The sequence below is a fragment of the Salmo salar genome, chromosome 14, assembly GCF_965601325.2.
Source record: "Salmo salar chromosome 14, fSalSal1, whole genome shotgun sequence".
Classification (NCBI taxonomy): Eukaryota; Metazoa; Chordata; class Actinopteri; order Salmoniformes; family Salmonidae; genus Salmo; species Salmo salar.
Window position 1 is genome coordinate 63,600,001 of NC_138304.1, and position 23,615 is coordinate 63,623,615.

Sequence of the window (23,615 nt, forward strand, 5' to 3'; positions counted from 1 at the left end):
ACGATCACTGTGTCCGTTTCCATCTTGTCCAGCTGTGTATGTAACATTTCACCTAAACCCTCTTTCTTTTCTGCATCGAGGTAGCGGTCCTGGTAAATAGCAACAAGCATGGTGGCAACACAGTATACGTCACTTTATACACCGAATAAATGGGGCCAAGATGTTTATCTGTTTCTGTGACCGTGACTACAAATACAAAGCAGCCCATTTCTTTGCATAGCAAGGATATGAAGATGCTTCAAATGAAAACCAAGATGTCTGCATAAAAAGATAAATACAGGTTACATAGACCATATAAAAAATAAATAAACTCAGCAAAAAAAGAAATGTCCCTTTTTCAGGACCCTGTCTTTCAAAAATAATTTGTAAAAATCCCAAAAACTAAACTGATCTTCATTGTAAAAGGTTTAACCTCTTACATCTAGACGTTCCGCTAGCGGAACACCTGCTCCAATATCCAATGATGGGCATGGCGCGAATTACAAATTCCTCTAAAATACAAAAACTTCGATTTTTCAAACATATGACTATTTCACAGCATTTTAAAGACAAGACTCTCCTTTATCTAACCACACTGTCCGATTTCAAAAAGGCTTTACAGCGAAAGCAAAACATTAGATTATGTCAGCAGAGTACCCAGCCAGAAATAATCAGACACCCATTTTTCAAGCTAGCATATAATGTCACAAAAAACAAAACCACAGCTAAATGCAGCACTAACCTTTGATGATCTTCATCAGATGACACACCTAGGACATTATGTTATACAATACATGCATGTTTTGTTCAATCAAGTTCATATTTATATCAAAAACCAGCTTTTTACATTAGCATGTGACGTTCAGAACTAGCATACCCCCCGCAAACCTCCGGTGAATTTACTAAATTACTCACGATAAACGTTCACAAAAAACATAACAATTATTTTAAGAATTATAGATACAGAACTCCTTTGTGCAATCGAGGTGTCCAATTTTAAAATAGCTTTTCGGTGAAAGCACATTTTGCAATATTCTGAGTAGATAGCCCAGCCATCACGGCTAGCTATTTAGACACCCACCAAGTTTAGCCCTGACCAAAGTCAGATTTACTGTTAGAAAAGTTTGAGTACCTTTGGTGTTCTTGGTCAGAATGCACTCCCAGGACTGCTACTTCAATAACAAATGTTGGTTTGGTTCAAAATAATCCATAGTTATATCCAAACAGCGGCGTTTTGTTCGTGCGTTCAAGACACTATCCGAAGTGTAAATAAGGGTCACGAGCATGGCGCATTTCGTGACAAAAGATTTCTAAATATTCCATTACCGTACTTCGAAGCATGTTTAAAATCAATTTTTATGCCATTTTTCTCATAAAAAAGCGATAATATTCCGACCGGAAATCTGCGTTTAGGTAAACAGACGAAAGAAAACAAAGCATGGGGTCGACTCGGGCACGCGCCTGAGTCTCACAGTACTGTAACCAGCCACTATCCAAACGCGCTACTTTTTTTCAGCCAGAGCCTGCAAAGCCACGATTCAGCTTTTTGCCGCCTTCTGAGAGCCCATGGGAGCCGTAGGAAGTGTCACGTGACAGCAGAGATCCTCTGTAATGGATAGAGATAATCAAGAAGGGCAAGAAATTGTCAGACAGGGCACTTCCTGCATGGAATCTTCTCAGGTTTTGGCCTGCCAAATGAGTTCTGTTATACTCACAGACACCATTCAAACAGTTTTAGAAACTTCGAAGTGTTTTCTATCCAAAGCCCATAATTATATGCATATTCTAGTTCTGGGCAGGAGTAATAATCAGATTAAATCGGGTACGTTTTTTTATCCGGCTGTGAAAATACTGCCCCCTAGCCATAACAGGTTAAACACTGTTTCCCATGCTTGTTCAAAGAAACAAAAACAATTAATGCACCTGTCTAATGGTCGTTAAGACACTAACAGCTTAAAGATGGTAGGCAATTAAGGTCACAGTTAGGACACTAAAGAGGCCTTTCTACTGACTCTGAAAAACAGCAAAAGAAAGTTGCCCAGGGTCCCTGCTCATCTGCGTCAACGTGCCTTAGGCATGCTGCAAGGAGGCATGAGGACTGCAGATGTGGCCAGGGCAATAAATTGCAATGTCCGTACTGTGAGACGCCTAAGACGGCGCAATAGGGAGACAGGACGGACAGCTGATCGTTCTCGCAGTGGCAGACCGTGTAACAACACCTGCACAGGATCGGTACATCCGAACATCACACCTGTGGGACAGGTACAAGATGGCAACAACTCCCCGAGTTACACCAGGAACGCACAATCCCTCCATCAGTGCTCAGACTATCCGCAATAGACTGAGAGAGGCTGGACTGAGGGCTTGTAGGCCTGTTGTAAGACAGGTCCTCACCAGACATCACCGGCAACCATGTCGCCTATGGGCACAGACCCACCGTCTCTGAACCAGACAGGATTGGCAAAAAGTGCTCTTCACTGACGAGTCGCGGTTTTGTCTTACCAGGGGTGATGGTCGGATTTCCGTTTATTATCAAAGGAATGAGCATTACACCGAGGCCTGTATTCTGGAGCGGGATCGATTTGGAGGTGGAGAGTCCGTCATGGTCTGGGGCGGTGTGTCACAGCATCATCGGACTGAGCTTATTGTCATTGCAGGCAATCTCAACCCTGTGCGTTACAGGGAAGACATCCTCCTCCCTCACGTGGTACCCTTCCTGCAGGCTCATCCTGACATGACCCTCCAGCATGACAATGCCACCAGCCATACTGCTTGTTCTGTGCGTGATTTCCTGCAAGACAGGAATGTCAGTGTTCTGCCATGGCCAGCGAAGAGCCCGGATCTCTATCCCATTGAGCACGTCTGGGACCTGTTGGATCGGAGGGTGAGGGCTAGGGCCATTTCCCCCCCCAGAAATGTCCGGGAACTTGCAGGTTCCTTGGTGGAAGAGTGGGGTAACATCTCACAGCAAGAACTGGCAAATCTGGTGCAGTCCATGAGGAGGAGAAGCACTGCAGTACTTAATGCAGCTGGTGGCCACACCAGATACTGACTGTTACTTTTGATTTTGACCCCCACCACTTTGTTCAGGGACACATTATTCAATTTCTGTTAGTCACATGTCTGTGGAACTTGTTCAGTTTATGTCTGTTGTTGAATCTTATGTTCATACAGATATTTACACGTTTGCTGAAAATAAACAGTTGAGTGTGAGGGGATGTTTTGGTTTTTGCTGAGTTATTTATATATATATATATATCTAATCATTTTGAGTCGGAAGTTTACATACACTAAGGTTGGAGTCATTAAAACTCGTTTTTCAACCACTCCACAAATTTCTTGTTAACAAACTATAGTTTTGGCAAGTCGGTTAGCACATCTACTTTGTGCATGACACAAGTAATTTTTCCAACAATTGTTTACGGACATATTATTTCACTTATTCACTGTATCACAATTCCAGTGGATCAGAAGTTTACATACACTAAGTTGACAGTGCCTTTTAAACAGCTTGGAAAATTCCAGAAAATGATGTCATGGCTTTAGAAGCTTCTGATGGGCTAATTGACATAATTTGAGTTAATTGGAGGTGTACCTGTGGATGTATTTCAAGGCCTACCTTCAAACTCATTGCCTCTTTGCTTGACATCATGGGAAAATCAAAAGAAATCAGCCAAGACCCCAGAAAAAAAATTGCAGACCTCCACAAGTCTGGTTCGTCCTTGGGAGCAATTTCCAAACGCCTGAAGGTACACCATTCATCTGTACAAACAATCGTACACAAGTATAAACACCATGGGACCACGCAGCCGTCATACTGCTCAGGAAGGAGACACGTTCTGTCTCCTAGAGATGAACATACTTTGGTGGGAAAAGTGCAAATCAATCCCAGAACAACAGCAAAGGACCTTGTGAAGATGCTGGAGGGAACAGGGACAAAAGTATCTATATCCACAGTAAAACGAGTCCTATGCTGGCCGCTCAGCAAGGAAGAAGCCACCGCTCCAAAAACGCCGGACTACGGTTTGCTACTGCACGTGGGGACAAAGATTGTACTTTTTGGAGAAAAATCCTCTGGTCTGATGAAACAAAAATAGAACTGTTTGTCCATAATGACCATTGTTATGTTTGGAGGAAAAAGGGGGAGGCTTGCAAGTCGAAGAACACCATCCCAACCGTGATGCACGAGGGTGGCAGCATCATGTTGTGGGGTTGCTTTGCTGCAGGAGGGACTGGTGCACTTCACAAAATAGATGGCATAGAAGCAACATCTAAAGACATCAGTCAGGAAGTTAAAGCTTGGTCGCAAATGGGTCTTCCAAATGGACAATGACCTCAAGCATATTTCCAAAGTTGTGGCAAAATGGCTTAAGGACAACAAAGTCAAGGTATTGGAGTGGCCATCACAAAGCCCTGACCTCAATCCCATAGAAAATGCATGTGCAGAACTGAAAAAGTGTGTGGGAGCAAGGAGGCCTACAAACCTGACTCGGTTACACCAGCTCTGTCAGGAGGAATGGGCCAAAATTCACCCAACTTATTGTGGAAGACTACCTGAAACGTTTGACCCAAGTTAAACAATTTTAAAGGCAGTGCTTCCAAATACTAATTGACCCACTGGGAATGTGACGAAATAAATAAAAGCTGAAATAAATCATTCTCTCTACTATTATTCTGACATTTCACATTCTTAAAATAAAGTCGTGATCCTAACTGACCTAAGACAGGGAATTTTTACTAGGATTAATTGTCAGGAATTGTGAAAACTGAGTTTAAATGTATTTGGCTAAGGTGTATGTAAACTTCTGACTTCAACTGTGTATGTGTGCATACATGCGCACACACTCACTAAAGTATGTGGACTAGAGGTCGACCGATTATGATTTTTCAACGCCGATTATTGGCGGACCCAAAACCCGATACCGATTAATCAGCCGATTTTATTATTTTTTTTTATTTATTATTATTTAATTTTTTACAACAATACTGAATGAACACTTTTAACATAATATAATACATCAATAATATCAATTTAGCCTCAAATAAATAATGAAACGTTCAATTTGGTTTAAATAATGCAAAACAAAGTGTTGGAGAAGAAAGTAAAAGTGCAATATGTGCCATGTAAGAAAGCTAATGTTTAAGTGCCTTGCTCAGAACATGGGAACATATGAAAGCTGGTGGTTCCTTTTAACATGAGTCTTCAATATTCCCAGGTAAGAAGTTTTAGGTTGTAGTTATTATAGGAATTATAGGACTATTTCTCTCTATACGATTTGTATTTCATATACCTTTGACTATTGGATGTTCTTATAGGCACTTTAGTATTGCCAGTGTAACAGTATAGCTTCCGTCCCTCTCCTCGCTCAAACCAGGAACACATCGACAACAGCCTCCCTCGAAGCAGCGTTACCCATGCAGAGGAAGGGAAACAACTACTCCAAGTCTCAGAGCGAGTGACGTTTGAAACGCTATTAGCGTGCACCCGGCTAACTATCTAGCCATTTCACATCGGTTACGCCAGCCTAATCTTGGGAGTTGATAGGCTTGAAGGGGTGAGTATAATTTGTGGAACGTTCCAACAGGAATCTGTTCCAAAAAACGTAAAGTAAAAGGTTGCCAACCAATAACGCATACAAACCTAGCTAACTAGCTGCCGAATAGGCATCAACTCACCACGTAGCTTATTCTTAATGTTTGTCCATAGGCAAACAGACGTGAGGAGAGAGATTTTTCGGAATAAACGTGATGAGTGAAAAACGCAATGAAATAGACCACTCCCTACCCGGTATCTTATTCTGCCACTGTACAACTTTGTATGCGTTGTTTTTTTGGAAACCTTGTTATTTACGAAGTTTTTGGAATAGATTCCTGTTGGAACGTTCCACAAATTATACCCACCCAGGTCGAAGTCATAAACAGCGCAATGCTTGAAGCACAGCGAACGGCTGTTTGAATGAATGCTTACGAGCCTGCTGCTGCCTACCACCGCTCAGTCAGACTGCTCTATCAAATCATAGACTTAATTATAATATAATAAACACACAGAAATACGAGACTTGGGTCATTAACCTCTTGACGGTCGCCTAGGATAGGGGGCGCCACAGCGCATTTTGAAAAAAAATTGTGCCCATTTTAAACGGCCTACTACTCAAACTCAGAAGCTAGGATATGCATATAATTAATACTTGTGGATAGAAAACACCCTAAAGTTTCTAAAACTGTTTGAATGGTGTCTGTGAGTATAACAGAACTCATATGGCAGTCAAAACCCCGAGACAGATCGAAACAGGAAGTGGAATTCTGAATTGCGGACTCAACTTCATCACGTTGCCTATTAATCACACCGTGAGCTATGGTTCATTGAGCACTTCCTATTGCTTCCACTAGATGTCCCCAGTCTTTACAAAGTGATTTGAGTCTCCTACTGTGAAAACTGACAGAATGACACGCTGTGGAACGTGGTCACACGGAGAGGGCCATCACCATTATGACGCCGGCGCCCCTAGCTACCCTCCCCTTTCGAAACGTTTTGAAACACAATGCAATCGTCCCCCTCGAATCTTATTGGAGCTCTGGTTGAAACAGGCCCTAAAGATTTATGTTATACAACGTTTGACATGTTTGAACGAACCTAAATGAGAAAAAAATGCATTTTGTTGAAAGAGAAGCCCCGCGCACGTCGGAACTTTTGGTGCAGCCTTCAGAACGCGCTAACAACAACAACAAGCTAATGGAACATAAAGGATGAACTTTTTCGAACGAAAATACATTTGTTGTGGACCTGAGATTCCTAGAAGTGCCTAAGGATGAAGATAATCAAAGGTAAGGGATTATTGACAATAGTATACAAGAGTAGATTTGATATGCGATTGTTCCAAGATGGCGCTGACCTGTAACGGTAGCCTATTGTTCTGAGTATCGCATCCCCTTTTATCGCAAAGTGTGATTACCCAGTAAAGTTATTTTTAAATCTGGCATTACAGGTACTTTCAAGAGATATTCATCTATAAATCTTAGAATGACAATATTACATTTTTAAAAATGTTTTCGAATAGTAATTTAATAAATTGTAGCGCTGTTTCATCGGATGCATTTGAGGGAAAATAGTTAGTCAACGTTACGCACCGATGTAAAATGCTGTTTTTATATATAAATATGAACTTTATCGAACAAAAGAATGCATGTATTGTGTAACATGATGTCCTAGGTGTGTCATCTGATGAAGATTGTCAAAGGTTAGTGCTGCATTTAGCTGTTTTTTGGTTATTTGTGATGCATGTGGTTGGTCGGAAAATGGCTGTGGCTACTTTTACGATATACTCCTCTAACATAATCTAATATTTTGCTTTTGCTGTAAAGCCTTTTTGAAATCGGACAACGTGGTTCGATTCAGGAGAGGTGTATCTATAAAACGATATAATTTGAAAAAAATATATATATTTTTTTTTTATTACATTTTGTTATGCTAATGGCGATAGGATTTTTCGCTGGATGTGGGACGGAGGCCGCACAGGGGTTAATATGGTCGAATCCGGAAACTATCATCTCGAAAACAAAACGTTTTTTTCTTTCAGTGACATACGGAACCATTCCGTATTTTATCTAACGGGTGGCTGAGTCTAAATATTCCTGTTAGGCATTGATGTTTATGGTTAGGTACATTGGTGCAACGACAGTACTTTTTTCGCAAATGCGCTTGTTAAATCAACACCCGTTTGTCGAAGTAGGCTGTGATTCAATGAAAATTCAGGCACCGCATCGATTATATGCAACGCAGGACACGTTAGATAAACTAGTAATATCATCAACCATGTGTAGTTAACTAGTGATTATGTTAAGATTGATAGTTTTTTTATAAGTCTAATGCTAGCTAGCAACTTACCTTTGCTTCTTGCTGCCCTTGCGTAACAAGTAGTCAGCCTGTTAATCCTTGTGGAGTGCAATGTAAGGCAGGTGGTTAGAGCGTTGGACTGGTAACCGAAGGTTGCAAAAACGAATCCCCCCTGAACAAGGCAGTTAACCCCCGTTTCTAGGCCGTCATTGTAAATAAGAATGTGTTCTTAATCTGACTTGCCTAGTTAAATAAAGGTGTAAAAAAAACAATCGGCAAATCGGCGGCCAAAAATACCGATTACCGATTGTTATGAAAACTTGAAATCGGCCCTAATTAATCGGCCATTCCGATTAATCGGTCGACCTCTAATGTGGACAATCCTTCAAATATAGTGGATTTGGCTATTTCAGCCACACCCGTTGCCGACAGGTGTATAAAATCAAGCACACAGCCATGCAGTCTCATTGACAAACATTAGTAGTAGAATTGAAGAGCTCAGTAACTTTCAACATGGCACCATCACAGGATGCCACCTTTCCAACAAGTCAGTTCATCAAATTCCTGCCCTACTAGAGCTGCCCCAGTCAACAAACTGTAAGTGCTTTAATTGTGAAGTAGAAACATCTTTGGCTCAGCTCCAAAGTGGTAAGCCACACAAGCTCACAGAACGGGACCACCGAGTGCTGAAGCGCGTAGTGCTTTAAAATAGTCTGTCCTCGGTTGCGACTCTCACTACCGAGTTCCAAACTGCCTCTGGAAGCAACGTCAGCACAAGAACTGTTAATCAGGAACTTCATGAAAGCGGTTTCCATGGCCGAGCATCCGCACACTAACCTAAGATTACCATGCGCAATGCAAAGCGTCAACTGCAGTGGTGTAAAGCTCACCGCCATTGGACTCTAGAGCAGTGGAAACACGTTCTCTGGAATGATGAATCGCGCTTCACCATCTGGCAGTCCGACGGCCGAATCTGGGTTTGGCGGATGCCTGGAGAATACTACCTGCCCGACTGCGTAGTGCCAACTGTAAACTTTGTTAGAGGAGGAATAATGTTTTGGGGTTGTTTTCATAGTTCAGGTTAGGCCCCTGAGTTCCAGTGAAGGGAAATCTTAATGCTACAGCATACAATTACATTCTAGACGATTCTGTGCTTCCAACTTTGTGGCAACAGTTTTGGGGAAGACCCTTTCCTGGTTCAGCATGACAATGACCCTGTGCAAAAATGGAGGTCCATACTGAAATGGTGTGGAAGAACTTGACTGGGCTGCACAGAGCCCTGCCCTCAACCCCATCTAACACCTTTGGGATGAATTGGAATGCCGACAGCGAGCCAGGCCTAATCTCCCAACATTATGTTAGCACAGCTGAAAACTGTTATGCTCATTAAAGAAGCAATAAAACTGGCCTTCTTTAGACTAGTTGAGTATCTAGAGCATCAGCATTTGTGGGTTCGATTACAGGCTCAAAATGGCCAGAAACAAAGTACTTTCTTCTGAAACTCTCAGTCTATTCTTGTTCTGAGAAATGAAGACTATTGCATGCGATAAATTGCCAAAAAACAGAAGATCTCGTACAACGCTGTGTACTACTCCCTTCACAGAACAGTGCAACTGGCTCTAACCAGAATAGAAAGAGGAGTGGGAGGCCCCGGTGCACAACTGAGCAAGAGGTCAAGTAAATTAGTGTCTACGTAAGAATGTTGTTCATTGACAATAGCTCACCATTTAACTCCATAGTACTCTTTAAGCTCGGGGCCCTGTGTCTGAACCCCGCCTTGTGCAACTGGATCCTGGACTTCCTGACGGGCTGCCTCCGGGTGGTGAAAGTAGGAATCAACACAGGTGCCACACAAGGGTGCGTGCTCAGCCACCTCCTGTACTCCCTGTTCACCCATGACTGTGTGGCCACGTACGCCTCCATCTCAATCATCAAGTTTGCAGACGACACAACAGTAGTAGGTCTGATTACCAACAATGATGAGACCGCCTACAGGGAGGAGGTGAGGGCCCTGGCAGAGTGGTGCAAGGAAAATAACCTTTCCCTCAACGTCAACAAAATGAAGGAAATTATCGTGGACTTCAGGAAACAGCAGAGGGAGCACGCCCCTATCCACATCGACGGGACCACAGTAGAGAAGGTGGAAAGCTTCAAGTTCCTCGGCGTACACATCAGTGACGATCTGAAATGGTCCACCCACACAGTCTGGTGAAGACGGTGCAACAGTGCCTCTTCAACCTCAGGAGGCTGAAGAAATTTGGCTTGGTCCCTAATACCCTCACAAACTTTTACAGATGCTGTATCACCGCCTGGTATGGCAACTGCACCGCCCGCAACTGCAGGGGTCTCTAGAGGATGGTGTGGTCTGTCCAACGCATCACCGGGGGCACACTGCCTGCCCTCCAGGACAGCTACAGCACCCGATGTTACAGGAAGGCCAAAAAGATAATCAAGGACATCAACCACCTAAGCCACGGTCTGTTCACCCCGCTATCATCCAGAAGGCATGAGGTCAATACAAGTGCATCAAAGCTGGGACCGAGAGACTGAAAAACAGCAGGCTGTTAAACAGCCATCACTAGCTGGCTTCCACCTGGTTACGCAACCCTGCACCTTAGAGGCTACTGCCCTATATACATAGACAGGGAATCACAGGCCACTCAAATAATGGAGCACTAGTCACATTAATTATGTTTACATACTGCTTTACCTATCTCATATGTATATACTGTATTCTATTTTACTGCATTTTAGTCGATGCCACTCCGACATTGTTCGTCCTAATATTTATATATTTCCGTTCTTTTACTTTTAGATTTGTAAATTGTTAGACTATTATACTGTCAGAGCTAAGAAAACAAGCATTTCACTAAACCTGCAATAGCATCTGCTAAATATGTGTATGTGACCAATAAAATGTGATTTGGATTTGTTGCGAAGGACTTCAACTAAAGTAATTTGAGGACCGTGCTCCCAAATTATTAAAACATTCACTGTCTCTCTCGTGGAAATGTGATGCTTGACACGTGTATAAGGCCTTCTCCTGTCCTCCTTCGTCAAGTCTAACCACGACTTAATTTAACTTCTCCCCGCCTACAAATAAAGACTCAAGTATGCAGTTCCGGTGGTCAGGTCTGTACAATGCTGGTCCGACCAATCAGAATCCATGCTCCAACACTGTGTTGGTCATGTGGACTGGAATATATTACGGATAACATCCTATGAGTATGCCGTCTCACCGGATTCATTCAAATAATGCATAGATGGGACACCGATAGTGTCTTTCAGAACTTACCCGAATCAAAAACTGTAGATTGATGGCTACCTTGTAGGGGAACTGAAGGAAAAAGATGCTGCTTATAAACACGGCAAGGTGACCGGGGACAATAGTATGGTTAAACTGTACAAATATGACTTACGCAGAGCATGTGCAGACCAACTGGCTGTTATGTTTTCTGATATTTTCAATCTTTCTCTAGCTCAGGCCACTATCCCCATCTGCTTCAAGATGTCCACTATCATCCCGTGCCCAAGAAAGGGAAAATAACTGAACTGAATGACTACCGGTCCGCAGTACTCTCTTCTGTCATCATGAAGTGCTTTGAGATGCAGGTCAAAGACCACATAACCTCCTCCCTCCCCGACACACTCAACCCTCTCCATTTCGCCTACCACCCTGACAGATCCACAGACGACACAATCGCCCTTTGCACTGCACACTGCCCTCACCCACCTGGACAACATGAATGCATATGTGAAGATGCTGTTCATCATATACAGCTCAGCCTTCAACACCATAGTGTCTTCTAAGCTCACCACAAAGCTTACGACCCTGGGACTGAACTCCTCCTTATGCAACTGGGACCTGGACTTCCTAATGGGCCACCCCCAGGCGGTGAAGGTAGGCAACATTACCTCCTCGACACTCACTCTCAACACCGTGGCCCCACAAGGGTGCGTCCTCAATCCCCTCCTGTACTGCCTGTATGCCCATGATTGCATTGTCACACAGTTTCAACTCCATCAAAACTGCCTACAGGGAGGAGGTTAGGCACCCTGATGGCGTGGTGCCAGGTAAACAACCTCTCCCTCAACGTCAGCAAACAAAGGAGCTAATTGAGGACTTCAGGAGGAAACAGGCTGGGCACCCCCAACTCCTCATCAACGGAGCAGCCGTGGAGACGAGATGTGTACGCTGCGGAATGTCCATGTTCCGCAGCGTACACATCTCTGAGGAGCTGAAATGGTCAAACCACACAGACACTGTGGTAATGGCAAATCTTCAACCTCAGGATGCTGAAGAAATTTGGCCTGTCAAATGGGCCTTCATAGTGTTCTACAGGAGCACCATCGAGATAATTATGTTGGGCTGCATCACAGCCTGGTACGGCAACTCCACTGCCGTGGACCGCAAGGCGCTACAGAGGGTAGGATGCCCAGCCGAACGTACCATTGGGTGCAGACTGCCTGCCCTCCAGGACACCTACAACACCAGGTGTCGTACAAATGCCAAGAAGATCATCGGGGATATTTGTTTGATACTGTATAAAGTAGCTTGATATGCTAATTCCAGAAGTTCGGTGTCGATTGTATCCCCTGAACTATTATCTTCAGCACCTAACTATGTTGGCTAGCTAACAGGCTAAGAAGAGAGCTAGCAAATTGATTCATACAAATGACTGTGGTCATTTATAGATAACCAACTTTTTCTAAACACATTTATGGTTATATGGCACGAACAATGGCTCCAAGTTTATTTGTCAAATTTGAAGAGAGAGTAGATGGACATAACCTTGCCTTAATTATTTTGAATTAGTCCTTGGTGAGACAGTTGACAAAGCTGTTGCTTGATTCAATACTATTAAAAATGCAAGACATGGGCAATATTGCATATAGTTTTTCCTTGCTAATGTCGACCGGAAAATCAGAGGGATAAAGCAGATAAGTGTTTAATTAGTTCATTGGTTTGTCCATGCTGTATCAATTTGTCTGCATAGTTAACCATCACAAATTATTTTATTAAGGATATACCCGTTACTGCAGTACGTGGTTCCCAACTAGGGGTACTAGTCAAATCAACAGTAGTTGAGAAGGCTCATGAGTCCACAGGGTTACTGGTAAAATGAACATGAGGGGGTTCTTCAGGGGTGCACCAAGCAGAACAAAATTCAGTTGGTGGTACAGTAACCAAAAAAGGTTTGGAATCACTGCCTTACTGTACACACTTGAAGACCTGTGATAGAGAGATTGTCCTACAGGTAACATTAATTATTGTCCTTAGAAGAATCGTTGATGTTCAAGAAACGGGTAAGAATTTCCACAAAGTGTTCAACTAATTTTCCTTGGTAATGGTTTCCAACATAACTTCACTGAAGAACAAGAACATTTCTGTATTGTAATTCTATTTGCAGAATACCTTATTGAACATCTGACTAGTGGCTGGTAACAAATGGCACTGTAAACTTGACTGAACACACTTCAGCGATAATGGATCTATCTCTTTCTGATCGGCACAGTTAGAAATATTGTTGTGGACGAAGTGATATTCCTCCTCTGCTTCAATCACCTATGGAGAGGTCATCAACCAGAACTGCCTGTGGGGGGGAAAAAGAGCACAAATTGTAAAACAGTTAACATGGGTGGAAACCTAACACAGATTATCATCAATGTAGAATTAACAATAAGTGCACTATTGTTCACGGTAACTTTAAGGGTTATTTCAGAATGCATTCGTTGAGCAAACTATCTTCATTTACTTACACTACGGCTGGTATGCACTTGAATTTTTTTTTTTAAATGTACTAGCATATTTGGCACCTCCATTGCAAATCACTCATTACTGCCACGCACAGGTCGGAAGTCTACATCAGATCAGTAAATTGGATGTGCCGAAGAGGCATTTTTTTCGGTTGCTTGTACATTTCTATTTAGATCTTTTTTGTAGGTACATACTGGGCGCAAAGCGAGTAAATTAAGATAGTGGCTCAGCGAAACATATTTGGTGATCAACTAATGTATTTTGACATTCTTAGACTTGCAGAGCTGGTGAATGGGAGTTTGAATCGGAGTTTCCTTAGTGTTAGAGGTCTCTAACGCAATTGATATATACAGTGCATTCTGAAAGTTTTCAGACCCCTTGACTTTTTCCACATTTTGTTAAGTTACAGCCTTATTCTAAATAACTTTTTCCCCTCATCAATCAACACACCATACCCCATAATGACAAAGCAAAAACAGGTTTTTAGAATTTTTTTACAAATTTATAAAAAATGTAAAACAGAAATACCTGAAGTATTCAGACCCTTTGCTATGAGACTTGAAATTGAGATCAGGTGTATCCTGTTTCCATTGATCATCCTTGAGTTGTTTCGACAACTTGATTTGGAGTCCACCTGTGGTAAATTCAATTGATTGAACATGATTAGGAAAGGCACACAACTGTACATATAAGGTTCCACAGTTGACAGTGCATGTCAGAGCAAAACCCAAGCCACAAGGTCGAAGGAATGGTCCGTAGAGCTCCGAGACAGGATTGAAGGTCCCCAAGAACACAGTGGCCTCCATTATTGAATGGAAGAAGTTTGGAACCACCAAGACTCTTCCTAGAGCTGGCCGCCCGGCCAAATTGAGCAATCAGGAGAGAAGGGGCTTGGTCAGGATGGTGAACAAGAACCCAAACTCACTCTGACAGAGCTCTGGAGTTCCTCTGTGGAGATGGGAGAACCTTCCAGAAGGACAACCATCTCTGCAGCACTCCATCAATCAGGCCTTGATGGTAGAGTGACCATACATAAGCCACTCCTCAGTAAAAGGCACATGACAGCCCACTTGGAATTTGCCAAAAGGCACCTAAAGACTCTCAAACCATGAGAATCAAGATTCTCTGGTCTGATGAAACCAAGATTGAACTCATTGGCCTGAATGCCAAGTGTCACGTCTGGAGGAAACCTTGCACCATCCCTACGGCATGGTGGTGGCAGCATCATGCTGTGGGGATGTTTTTCAGCAGCAGGGACTGGCTGACTAGTCCCGATCGAGAGAAAGATGAACGGAGCAAGGTAAAGAGATCCTTGACGAAAACCTGCTTCAGAGCGCTGCTCAGAACCTCCGACTGGGGCAAAGGTTCATCTTCCAACAGGACAATGACCCTAAGCACATAGCCAAGACAACTCAGGAGTGGCTTCGGGACAAGTCTCAATGTCCTTGAGTGGTCCAGCCAGAGCCCAGACTTGAACCCGAACGAACATCTCTGGAGGCCTGAAAATAGTTGTGCAGTGACACTCCCATCCAACCTGACAGTGCTTGAGAGGACCTCGAGCATGGGAGATACTCCCCAAATACAGGTGTGCCAAGCTTGTACCGTCATACCCAAGAAGACTCGATGCTGTAATCACTGCCAAAGGTGCTTCAACAAAGTACTGAGTAAAGGGTCTAAATACTTAGTTTAAGTCAGAAGTTTACATACACTTAGGTTGGAGTCATTAAAACTCGTTTTTCAACCACTCCCCAAATTTCTTGTTAACAAACTATAGTTTTGGCAAGTCGGTTAGGACATCTACTTTGTGCATGACACAAGTAATTTTTCCAACAATTGTTTACAGACATATTATTTCACTTATAATTAATTGTGTCACAATTCCAGTGGGTCAGAAGTTTACATACACTAGGTTGACTGTGCCTTTTAAAAAGCTTGGAAAATTCCAGAAAATGATGTCATGGCTTTAGAAGCTTCTGATAGGCTAATTGACAATACTTGAATCAATTGGAGATGTGGATGTATTTCAAGGCCTACCTTCAAACGCAGTGCCTCTTTGCTTGACATCATGGGAAATTCAAAAGAAATCAGCCAAGACCAAATTGTAGACCTCCAAGTCTGGTTCATCCTTGGGAGCAATTTCCAAGCGCCTGACGGTACCACGTTCATCTGTACAAACAATAGTACGCATGTATAAACACCATGGGACCACGCAGCCATCATACCGCTCAGGAATTAGACTCGTTCTGTCTCCTAGAGATGAACGTACTTTGGTGCGAAAAGTGCAAATCAATCCCAGAACGACAGCAAAGGACCTTGTGAAGATGCTGGAGGAAACCGGTACAAAAGTATCTATATCCACAGTAAAACGAGTCCTATATCGACATAACCTGAAAGGCCGCTCAGCAAGGAAGAAGCCCCTGCTCCAGAACCGCCATTAAAAAAAGCCAGACTACGGTTTGCAACTGCACATGGGGACAAAGATCGTACTTTTTGGAGAAATGTCCTCTGGTCTGATGAAACAAAAATAGAACTGTTTGGCCATACTGACCATCATTATGTTTGGAGGAAAAAGTGGGAGGCTTGCAAGCCGAAGAACACCGTCCCAACCGTGAAGCACGGGGGTGGCAGCATGTTGTGGGGGTGCTTTGCTGCAGGAGGGACTGGTGCACTTCACAAAATAGATGGCATCATGAGGTAGGAAAATGATGTGGATATATTGAAGCAACATCTCAAGACATCAGTCAGAAAGTTAAAGCTTGGTTGCAAATGGGCCTTCCAAATGGACAATGACCCCAAGCATACTTCCAAAGTTGTGGCAAAATGGCTTAATTTCTTTGGGATAGGGGGCGGTATTTTGACGTCCAAATGAAAAGCGTGCCCAAAGTAAACTGCCTGCTACTCATGCCCAGAAGCTAGGATATGCATATAATTGGTAGATTTGGATAGAAAACACTCAAGTTTCTAAAACTGTTTAAAGTAATGTCTGTGAGTATAACAGAACTGAAATGGCAGGCGAAACCCCGAGGACAACCCCCCCCAAAAAAAAAATAATCCTACCACTGATTTCAATGGCTGGCACTTTTTATAATAGGGCGAACTCGTGCCCGATTGCAGTTCCTAGGGCTTCCACTAGATGTCAAGTCTTTAGATTAGAGTTTCAGGCTGGTTTTTGGAAAAATGAGCCAGAAATTGTAGTTTTTCTAGGTGGCTCCCATTTTGGATGTATTGTTTCCAAGCGCGTGAATGAGAGCGCGTTCTTTGGTATTTTTCTCCGGTGTAGACAATAACGATTCTCCGTCTTAAATTTGATCGTTTATTTGCGTATTAGGGTACCTAAGATTTGATTATAAATGTTGATTGACTGACTTGTTTGGATAGGTTTATTGGTAACATTTGGGATTCATTTTGTAAGCATTTTGAAGGAGGGAAACCGAGTGGATTATTGACTGAAGCGCGCCAGCTAAACTGAGATCTTATGGATATAAAGAAGGACTTTATCGAAAAAAGGACCATTTGTAATGTAACTGGGACCTTTTGGAGTGCCAACAGAAGAAGATCTTCAAAGGTAAGGCATATATTAAATCGCCATTTCTCACTTGTGTCGCAACTCCCTGGTTGAAAATGATTTGTTATGCGTTTGTGTGCTGGGCGCTGTCCTCACATAATCGCATGGTTTGCTTTTGCCGTAAAGCCTTTTTGAAATCTGACATGGCGGCTGGATTAACAGCAAGTTAAGATTTATTTTGATGTATTGCACTTGTGATTTCATGAGTTTAATATTTTTAGTAATTTAATTTGAATTTGGCGCTCTGCAATTTCACCGGAAGGTGTCAATGGGGTGTACAAAAATTTGCACAGCTCTCAATCAAGCTAAGGACATAAGAGAATTTCAGTCCAAGGTTGGTTTGATCTGTTATTTTTTGGTACTCTTGTCAAGGCCTATACCTTTAGGATTTATGACAAGATTGTGTTCATTTTGATAAATGCTGTCAACAGGCTATGTAATCTCATTCATTTGCAAAGTTGGATAAAGTCTGTTTGTAGGAAGAGTCGGGATAGTTGCATGTTTTAATCTTTGACCTTTGGCACACACAACCAAACCCATCATTAAAAGATATGTTGTTTTACAACCAAATCTCTTTTTTTATCTAAATGTGATGTTATGGGGTCCAGACACTTGTTTTGTAATTTCACTTGTTTTTGAGAAACTTACCCTAACCATCCTCATTCTGCTCATCCTCATTCTGCACAATGAGGATTAGGATGTTTGGGGTAAGTTTCTCAAATTGCAAAACAAGTGTCTCGACCCTATAACTTATTTATTTTTTTTGTTTGTAAAAAAGCAAACTTCTCCTTTAATGACAGGTTTGGTTGTGTGCGTGTGTGCCAAAGGTCAAAGATTAAAGCATGCAACTATCCTAAGACTCTTCCTACAAACTGACTTTATCTAACTGTGCAAAGTAATGAGATTACAAAGCCTGTTGACAGCATTTATCAATATCATCACAATCTTGTCATAAATCCTAAAGGTATAGGCCGAGACAAGAGTACCAAGAATCATGAATCAACAGAACAAACCAACCTTGGACTGATAAATTCTCTTATGTCCTTAGCTTGATTGACAGCTGTGCAAATTCTTTGCTACCCTACTTTTATTTCAGCACAGTTCTTATGGAATTACTTTTGTGCCTTTTTTATATTAAGCAACCCTTTTTAATTCGAGAACAACATTTTTATTATGGCAAATAAAAATTATGATATTAAAATCTAAACATTAACCCAAAAGTTGAGTGCAAAATAAATAATATTGCAAGGAAATCATTTTTAATGGCAAGAACAAATGAATTGTAAATAAATGCAAAGAAATTCTTTCCAGTGAAACATTTTCAATCATAACGCGATTGCAGTGAAACTGTTCCCTCTTTTGCAGTGGTGTAAAGTACTTATGTAAAAAAATACTTGAAAGTACTACTTAAATAGTTTTGGGGGGTATCTGTACTTTACTATTTATATTTTTGACAGCTTTTACTTTACTGTATTCCTAAAGAAATGTATGTAATTTTTACTCCATACATTTTCCCTGACACCCAAAAGTACTCATTACATTTTGAATGCTTAGCAGGACAAGAAAATGGTCTAAAGTACATCCCTGGTCATCCTCTGATCTGGTGGACTCACTAAACACATGCTTCGTTTGTAAATGATGTCAGAGTGTGCCTCTGGTTATCCATAAATAAAAGGGGGGGAAAATAAAATGATGCCGTCTGGTTTACTTAATATAATATTTTTTAAACGATTTAAACTTTTACTTTTAATACTTAAGTATATTTTACTCAAGTAGTATTTTACTAGGTGACTCACTTTTACTTAATTCATTTTATATTTGTTTACATGATTCCATATGTGTTATTTCATAGTTTTGATGTCTTCACTATTATTCTACAATGTAGAAAAAGGTTAAAATAAAGACAAACCCTGGAATGAGTAGGTGTATCCAAACTTTGGACTGGTACTGTGTGTGTTTTGGGGGGTTGTATAAAAGCAAAAGTCTCTATTTCAATCTCCTGCATTAAATCTGTCAAAGCTAATATGATGTGGTTATCCAGAAATAAAATATTTGGTTTATATGTATCTTCTCTCTAGTGTTTCAGGTATGGCCTGGAGAGCTGTGTTCACAGCCTTGGAGGCAGTGTGTGAGGAAAACATCACAGCTCTGTCTGGGCCTACCGACTTGCTGTACGGTAACGCTTCCGAACGCTTGGTGACCTGCATGAGAAAGATTCAGGACCATGGCCGTGCCCTCAAACCTGTGGTTGCTGGTTTTACTGCAGTGTACCACCACTATGACTTTGACGCAGATACCCCTGGGAATGGGTATCGCACACTGGTAAAGGTAAGCTATAATAACATAACTTTTCTACTAACCTCACTGCCCAGAATGATGATGTCAGTAGTCTAGACGAAGTATCACACAGTGTGATTGTCAAGAGACTGAGACAATCACACAGTCAAAAGACTGCGTAAGCTAGCAACAGAGGGACAATTTTGGATTATTAATACACTGCTCAAAAAAATAAAGGGAACACTTAAACAACACAATGTAACTCCAAGTCAATCACACTTCTGTGAAATCAAACTGTCCACTTAGGAAGCAACACTGATTGACAATACATTTCACATGCTGTTGTGCAAATGGAATAGACAACAGGTGGAAATTATAGGCAATTAGCAAGACACCCCCAATAAAGGAGTGGTTCTGCAAGTGGTGACCACAGACCACTTCTCAGTTCCTATGCTTCCTGGCGGATGTTTTGGTCACTTTTGAATGCTGGCGGTGCTTTCACTCTAGTGGTAGCATGAGACGGAGTCTACAACCCACACAAGTGGCTCAGGTAGTGCAGCTCATCCAGGATGGCACATCAATGCGAGCTGTGGCAAGAAGGTTTGCTGTGTCTGTCAGCGTAGTGTCCAGAGCATGGAGGCGCTACCAGGAGACAGGCCAGTACATCAGGAGACGTGGAGGAGGCCGTAGGAGGGCAACAACCCAGCAGCAGGACCGCTATCTCCGCCTTCATGCAAGGAGGAGCAGGAGGAGCACTGCCAGAACCTGGCAAAATGACCTCCAGCAGGCCACAAATGTGCATGTGTCTGCTCAAACAGTCAGAAACAGACTCCATGAGGGTGGTATGAGGGCCCGACGTCCACAGGTGGGGGTTGTGCTAACAGCCCAACACCGTGCAGGACGTTTGGCATTTGCCAGAGAACACCAAGATTGGCAAATTCGCCACTGGCGCCCTGTGCTCTTCACAGATGAAAGCAGGTTCACACTGAGCACATGTGACAGAGTCTGGAGACGCCGTGGAGAACTTTCTGCTGCCTGCAACATCCTCCAGCATGGCCGGTTTGGCGGTGGGTCAGTCATGGTGTGGGGTGGCATTTCTTTGGGGGGCCGCACAGCCCTCCATGTGCTCGCCAGAGGTAGCCTGACTGCCATTAGGTACCGAGATGAGATCCTCAGACCCCTTGTGAGACCATATGCTGGTGCGGTTGGCCCTGGGTTCCTCCTAACGCAAGACAATGCTAGACCTCATGTGGCTGGAGTGTGTCAGCAGTTCCTGCAAGAGGAAGGCATTGATGCTATGGACTGACCCGCCCGTTCCCCAGACCTGAATCCAATTGAGCACATCTGGGACATCATGTCTCGCTCCATCCACCAACGCCACGTTGCACCACAGACTGTCCAGGAGTTGGCGGATGCTTTAGTCCAGGTCTGGAGGAGATCCCTCAGGAGACCATCCGCCACCTCATCAGGAGCATGCCCAGGCGTTGTAGGGAGGTCATACAGGCACGTGGAGGCCACACACACTACTGAGCCTCATTTTGACTTGTTTTAAGGACATTACATCAACGTTGGATCAGCCTGTAGTGTGGTTTTCCACTTTAATTTTGAGTGTGACTCCAAATCCAGACCTCCATGGGTTGATAAATTGGATTTCCATTGATTTATTTTTATGTGATTTTGTTGTCAGCACATTCAACTATGTAAAGAAAAAAGTATTTAATAAGATTATTTCATTCATTAAGATCTAGGATGTGTTATTTTAGTGTTCCCTTTATTTTTTTGAGCAGTGTATAATGCAAACTAGAAATATATTCATTTTATTCACAATATCAGGTGACAATAAAGCATCTCATCTCTCAGGTGCTGCAGTCTTGCCTTTTGCACATCATCCACAAGGGCCGCTACATTGCCTCTAACTGCCACAGGGCCTTCTTCAGGGCCAACCACAACGCCTCAGAGATGGAAGCCTACTCCAGTGCCCTGTGTCAGCTGCGGGCCCTTCTCTACCTTGCTCAGCGTCTGCTCCACGACAACGGTCATGGGCAACTGTACGCCCTGCAGGATGGAGAGCTGAGCAGGAGGTTTGTGAGGGAATACACCTCCATGCACAAGGCCTGCTTCTATGGCCGCTGCTTGGGCTTTCAGGTCAGTCATCGCCACTTGTTGACTTTGTGGAAGGAGTGGCACCTTGAATTCAATATAATTTTGATAAGATATAATTTAGCAATTGGTCATTGTGAATGCTGGACTAAGCTTTTCGTGACTTGGGAATATACTGAGGGTGGATATACTGTAGCCTCGGCTATAACCAGGCTTCCCTGACGTTTTTGGAGGTATGGCTACGTGAGACTAATGATACTGAAATCCACATTTTCCCTCCGTCTCTCCAGTTCTCGCCTAACCTTCGTCCGTTCCTGCAGACAGTTGTCATAAGCATGGTCTCATTCGGAGAGAGCTACGGAAAACAACAGTCTGGGTTAGGTCAGTCTCTGTAAATGTCTGTGAATTCTTTGGGCTGTAAAGAGCTTGTAAAAACGATATATATTAATTTAATGGAGTACAGGCTTAACTGAATAAACAACACAGACTGAATGCAATTACATTTTAGTAGTTTGAGGAATGGTCTCGTCTCTGAGGGAAGGTCCTCGCAGCCAGATGATGTGATTGTAAGGTAGTCCTATGCACGACTGCTGGCATCAAACCCCTTTTTCTATAATACAGTAAGTAAGAGAATGTGGCTAAGTTTGTCACATAAATGCAACCCAAGATTTACGCCTATTGGCTGAGAGAGAGAGGAAGGTGATAATTGCAAAAATGAGCCCAGCCCATAGGTTAAACAGCAAGCGTGAGGCATATGCATTATTGTGCCGTGCTTATAAGCTACCAGGTAAATGGGTGAATGACCTTCCACACATGGCTAATGGGAAAGGGGAGAAGAAACAAGATGCTAAACTGATGATGATACGTTTGTATACATTCCCACTATGCCCATAGAATAGGAAACAAAAGTGAATTTATGTTATGGATGAAGTTAAACAAACATTCAGACCAGCCTTCCTGATTTGAACTATCGTAATAGTACTTGGCGCAATAAACCTGAGTGACCATCTACCTCTTAGGGCCTCTTGTAAGATTTGTGGTTATCCTTTGACATTTTAAAAAGTTAATAGCGTAGTATGCACTGCCCTACAGACTTTGCATTCACTCTCCATTTCCCTCAGGCATGGCAGCTTTCTCCTTCCTTACCTCTGGGAAGTATGTCATTGATCCAGAGCTGAGGGGAGCAGAGTTTGAGCGGATCACCCAGAATCTGGACATGAAGTTCTGGAAGTCTTTCTGGAACCTCACAGAATCAGAGCTTCTATCGGTGAGGGCAGAAGGGAGTCCACTAGTAATATGATATTGTATGCAAATAGGATGTCTTGAATCTTGCAGTCTCTCTAGGTCTCTCTCTGTTTCCCCTACTTACTCAGTCTCTTTTCTTGCTCTTCCAAACTTTCTGTTGGTTTGATTGCTTTTAAGACCGTTTACAACATCCTCTTCATCATTTTATCCCTTTCTCCCACAGGGCTTGGCCAGTATAGCCTCTAACCTAGTGCAGCTGAACCTCACCCTGACCATACCTCCTGAACCACTGCGCCTCCCCCTGGCCTCAGACCCCCGTCTCTTTGCCCCCGTGTCCCCTCCGGTGGCCCACTGGGGCCCTGGACCTGTTAACATGCGGCTCATCTCCTATGAACTTCGAGAAGGACAGGTGAGCTCTCAGCTGTAACCTCAGTGGTTACTATGTGATGTTTTTATCAAAGTTCTGCACAGTTTAGTCATGTTAGTGTAAAAAGGGTTACGTTATGACGGAAACATCTCTTTCTCTCTCTTCCTTCAGGACAGTGAAGAGCTGCTGGCTTTCTCTCGTACAGAAGCTACCCCCATCTCTGTGTCTTTGGTACCGTTTGGTGCTCGGAAGCACCCTCCCTCCCCCTGGCTGCTGATCCACTTCCATGGAGGAGGCTTTGTGGCCCAGACTTCGAAATCCCATGAGGTATGGTAGGCCAGGCATTGTGATGTGATGCCTGCAATTACTTAAGCTAATCACTCACCTTAGTCTCTCAGTAATCAAGTGGGGCTCAGCACTTACCATGAAGTCTACTTTCCTCTCTTTTAACAGTTATGTTTAATTTTCCTGTCACTTCTCCATTTTCTCA

General features: G+C 42.9%; 1 protein-coding gene across 1 annotated transcript in view; it reads left to right on the plus strand.

Annotated features, from left to right (window-relative positions):
• The window catches only part of LOC106570130 (hormone-sensitive lipase), a 31,835-nt gene that overhangs the window by 1,548 nt on the left and 6,672 nt on the right, over positions 1 to 23,615 (plus strand). The window contains exons 2-7 of the mRNA XM_014142167.3: positions 19,215 to 19,464; positions 21,274 to 21,558; positions 21,804 to 21,894; positions 22,635 to 22,780; positions 22,982 to 23,167; positions 23,297 to 23,452. Of these exons, the coding sequence (XP_013997642.1) occupies positions 19,225 to 19,464; positions 21,274 to 21,558; positions 21,804 to 21,894; positions 22,635 to 22,780; positions 22,982 to 23,167; positions 23,297 to 23,452 (1,104 nt within the window). The 5' untranslated portion in view covers positions 19,215 to 19,224. The remainder of the gene's footprint in view (positions 1 to 19,214; positions 19,465 to 21,273; positions 21,559 to 21,803; positions 21,895 to 22,634; positions 22,781 to 22,981; positions 23,168 to 23,296; positions 23,453 to 23,615) is intronic.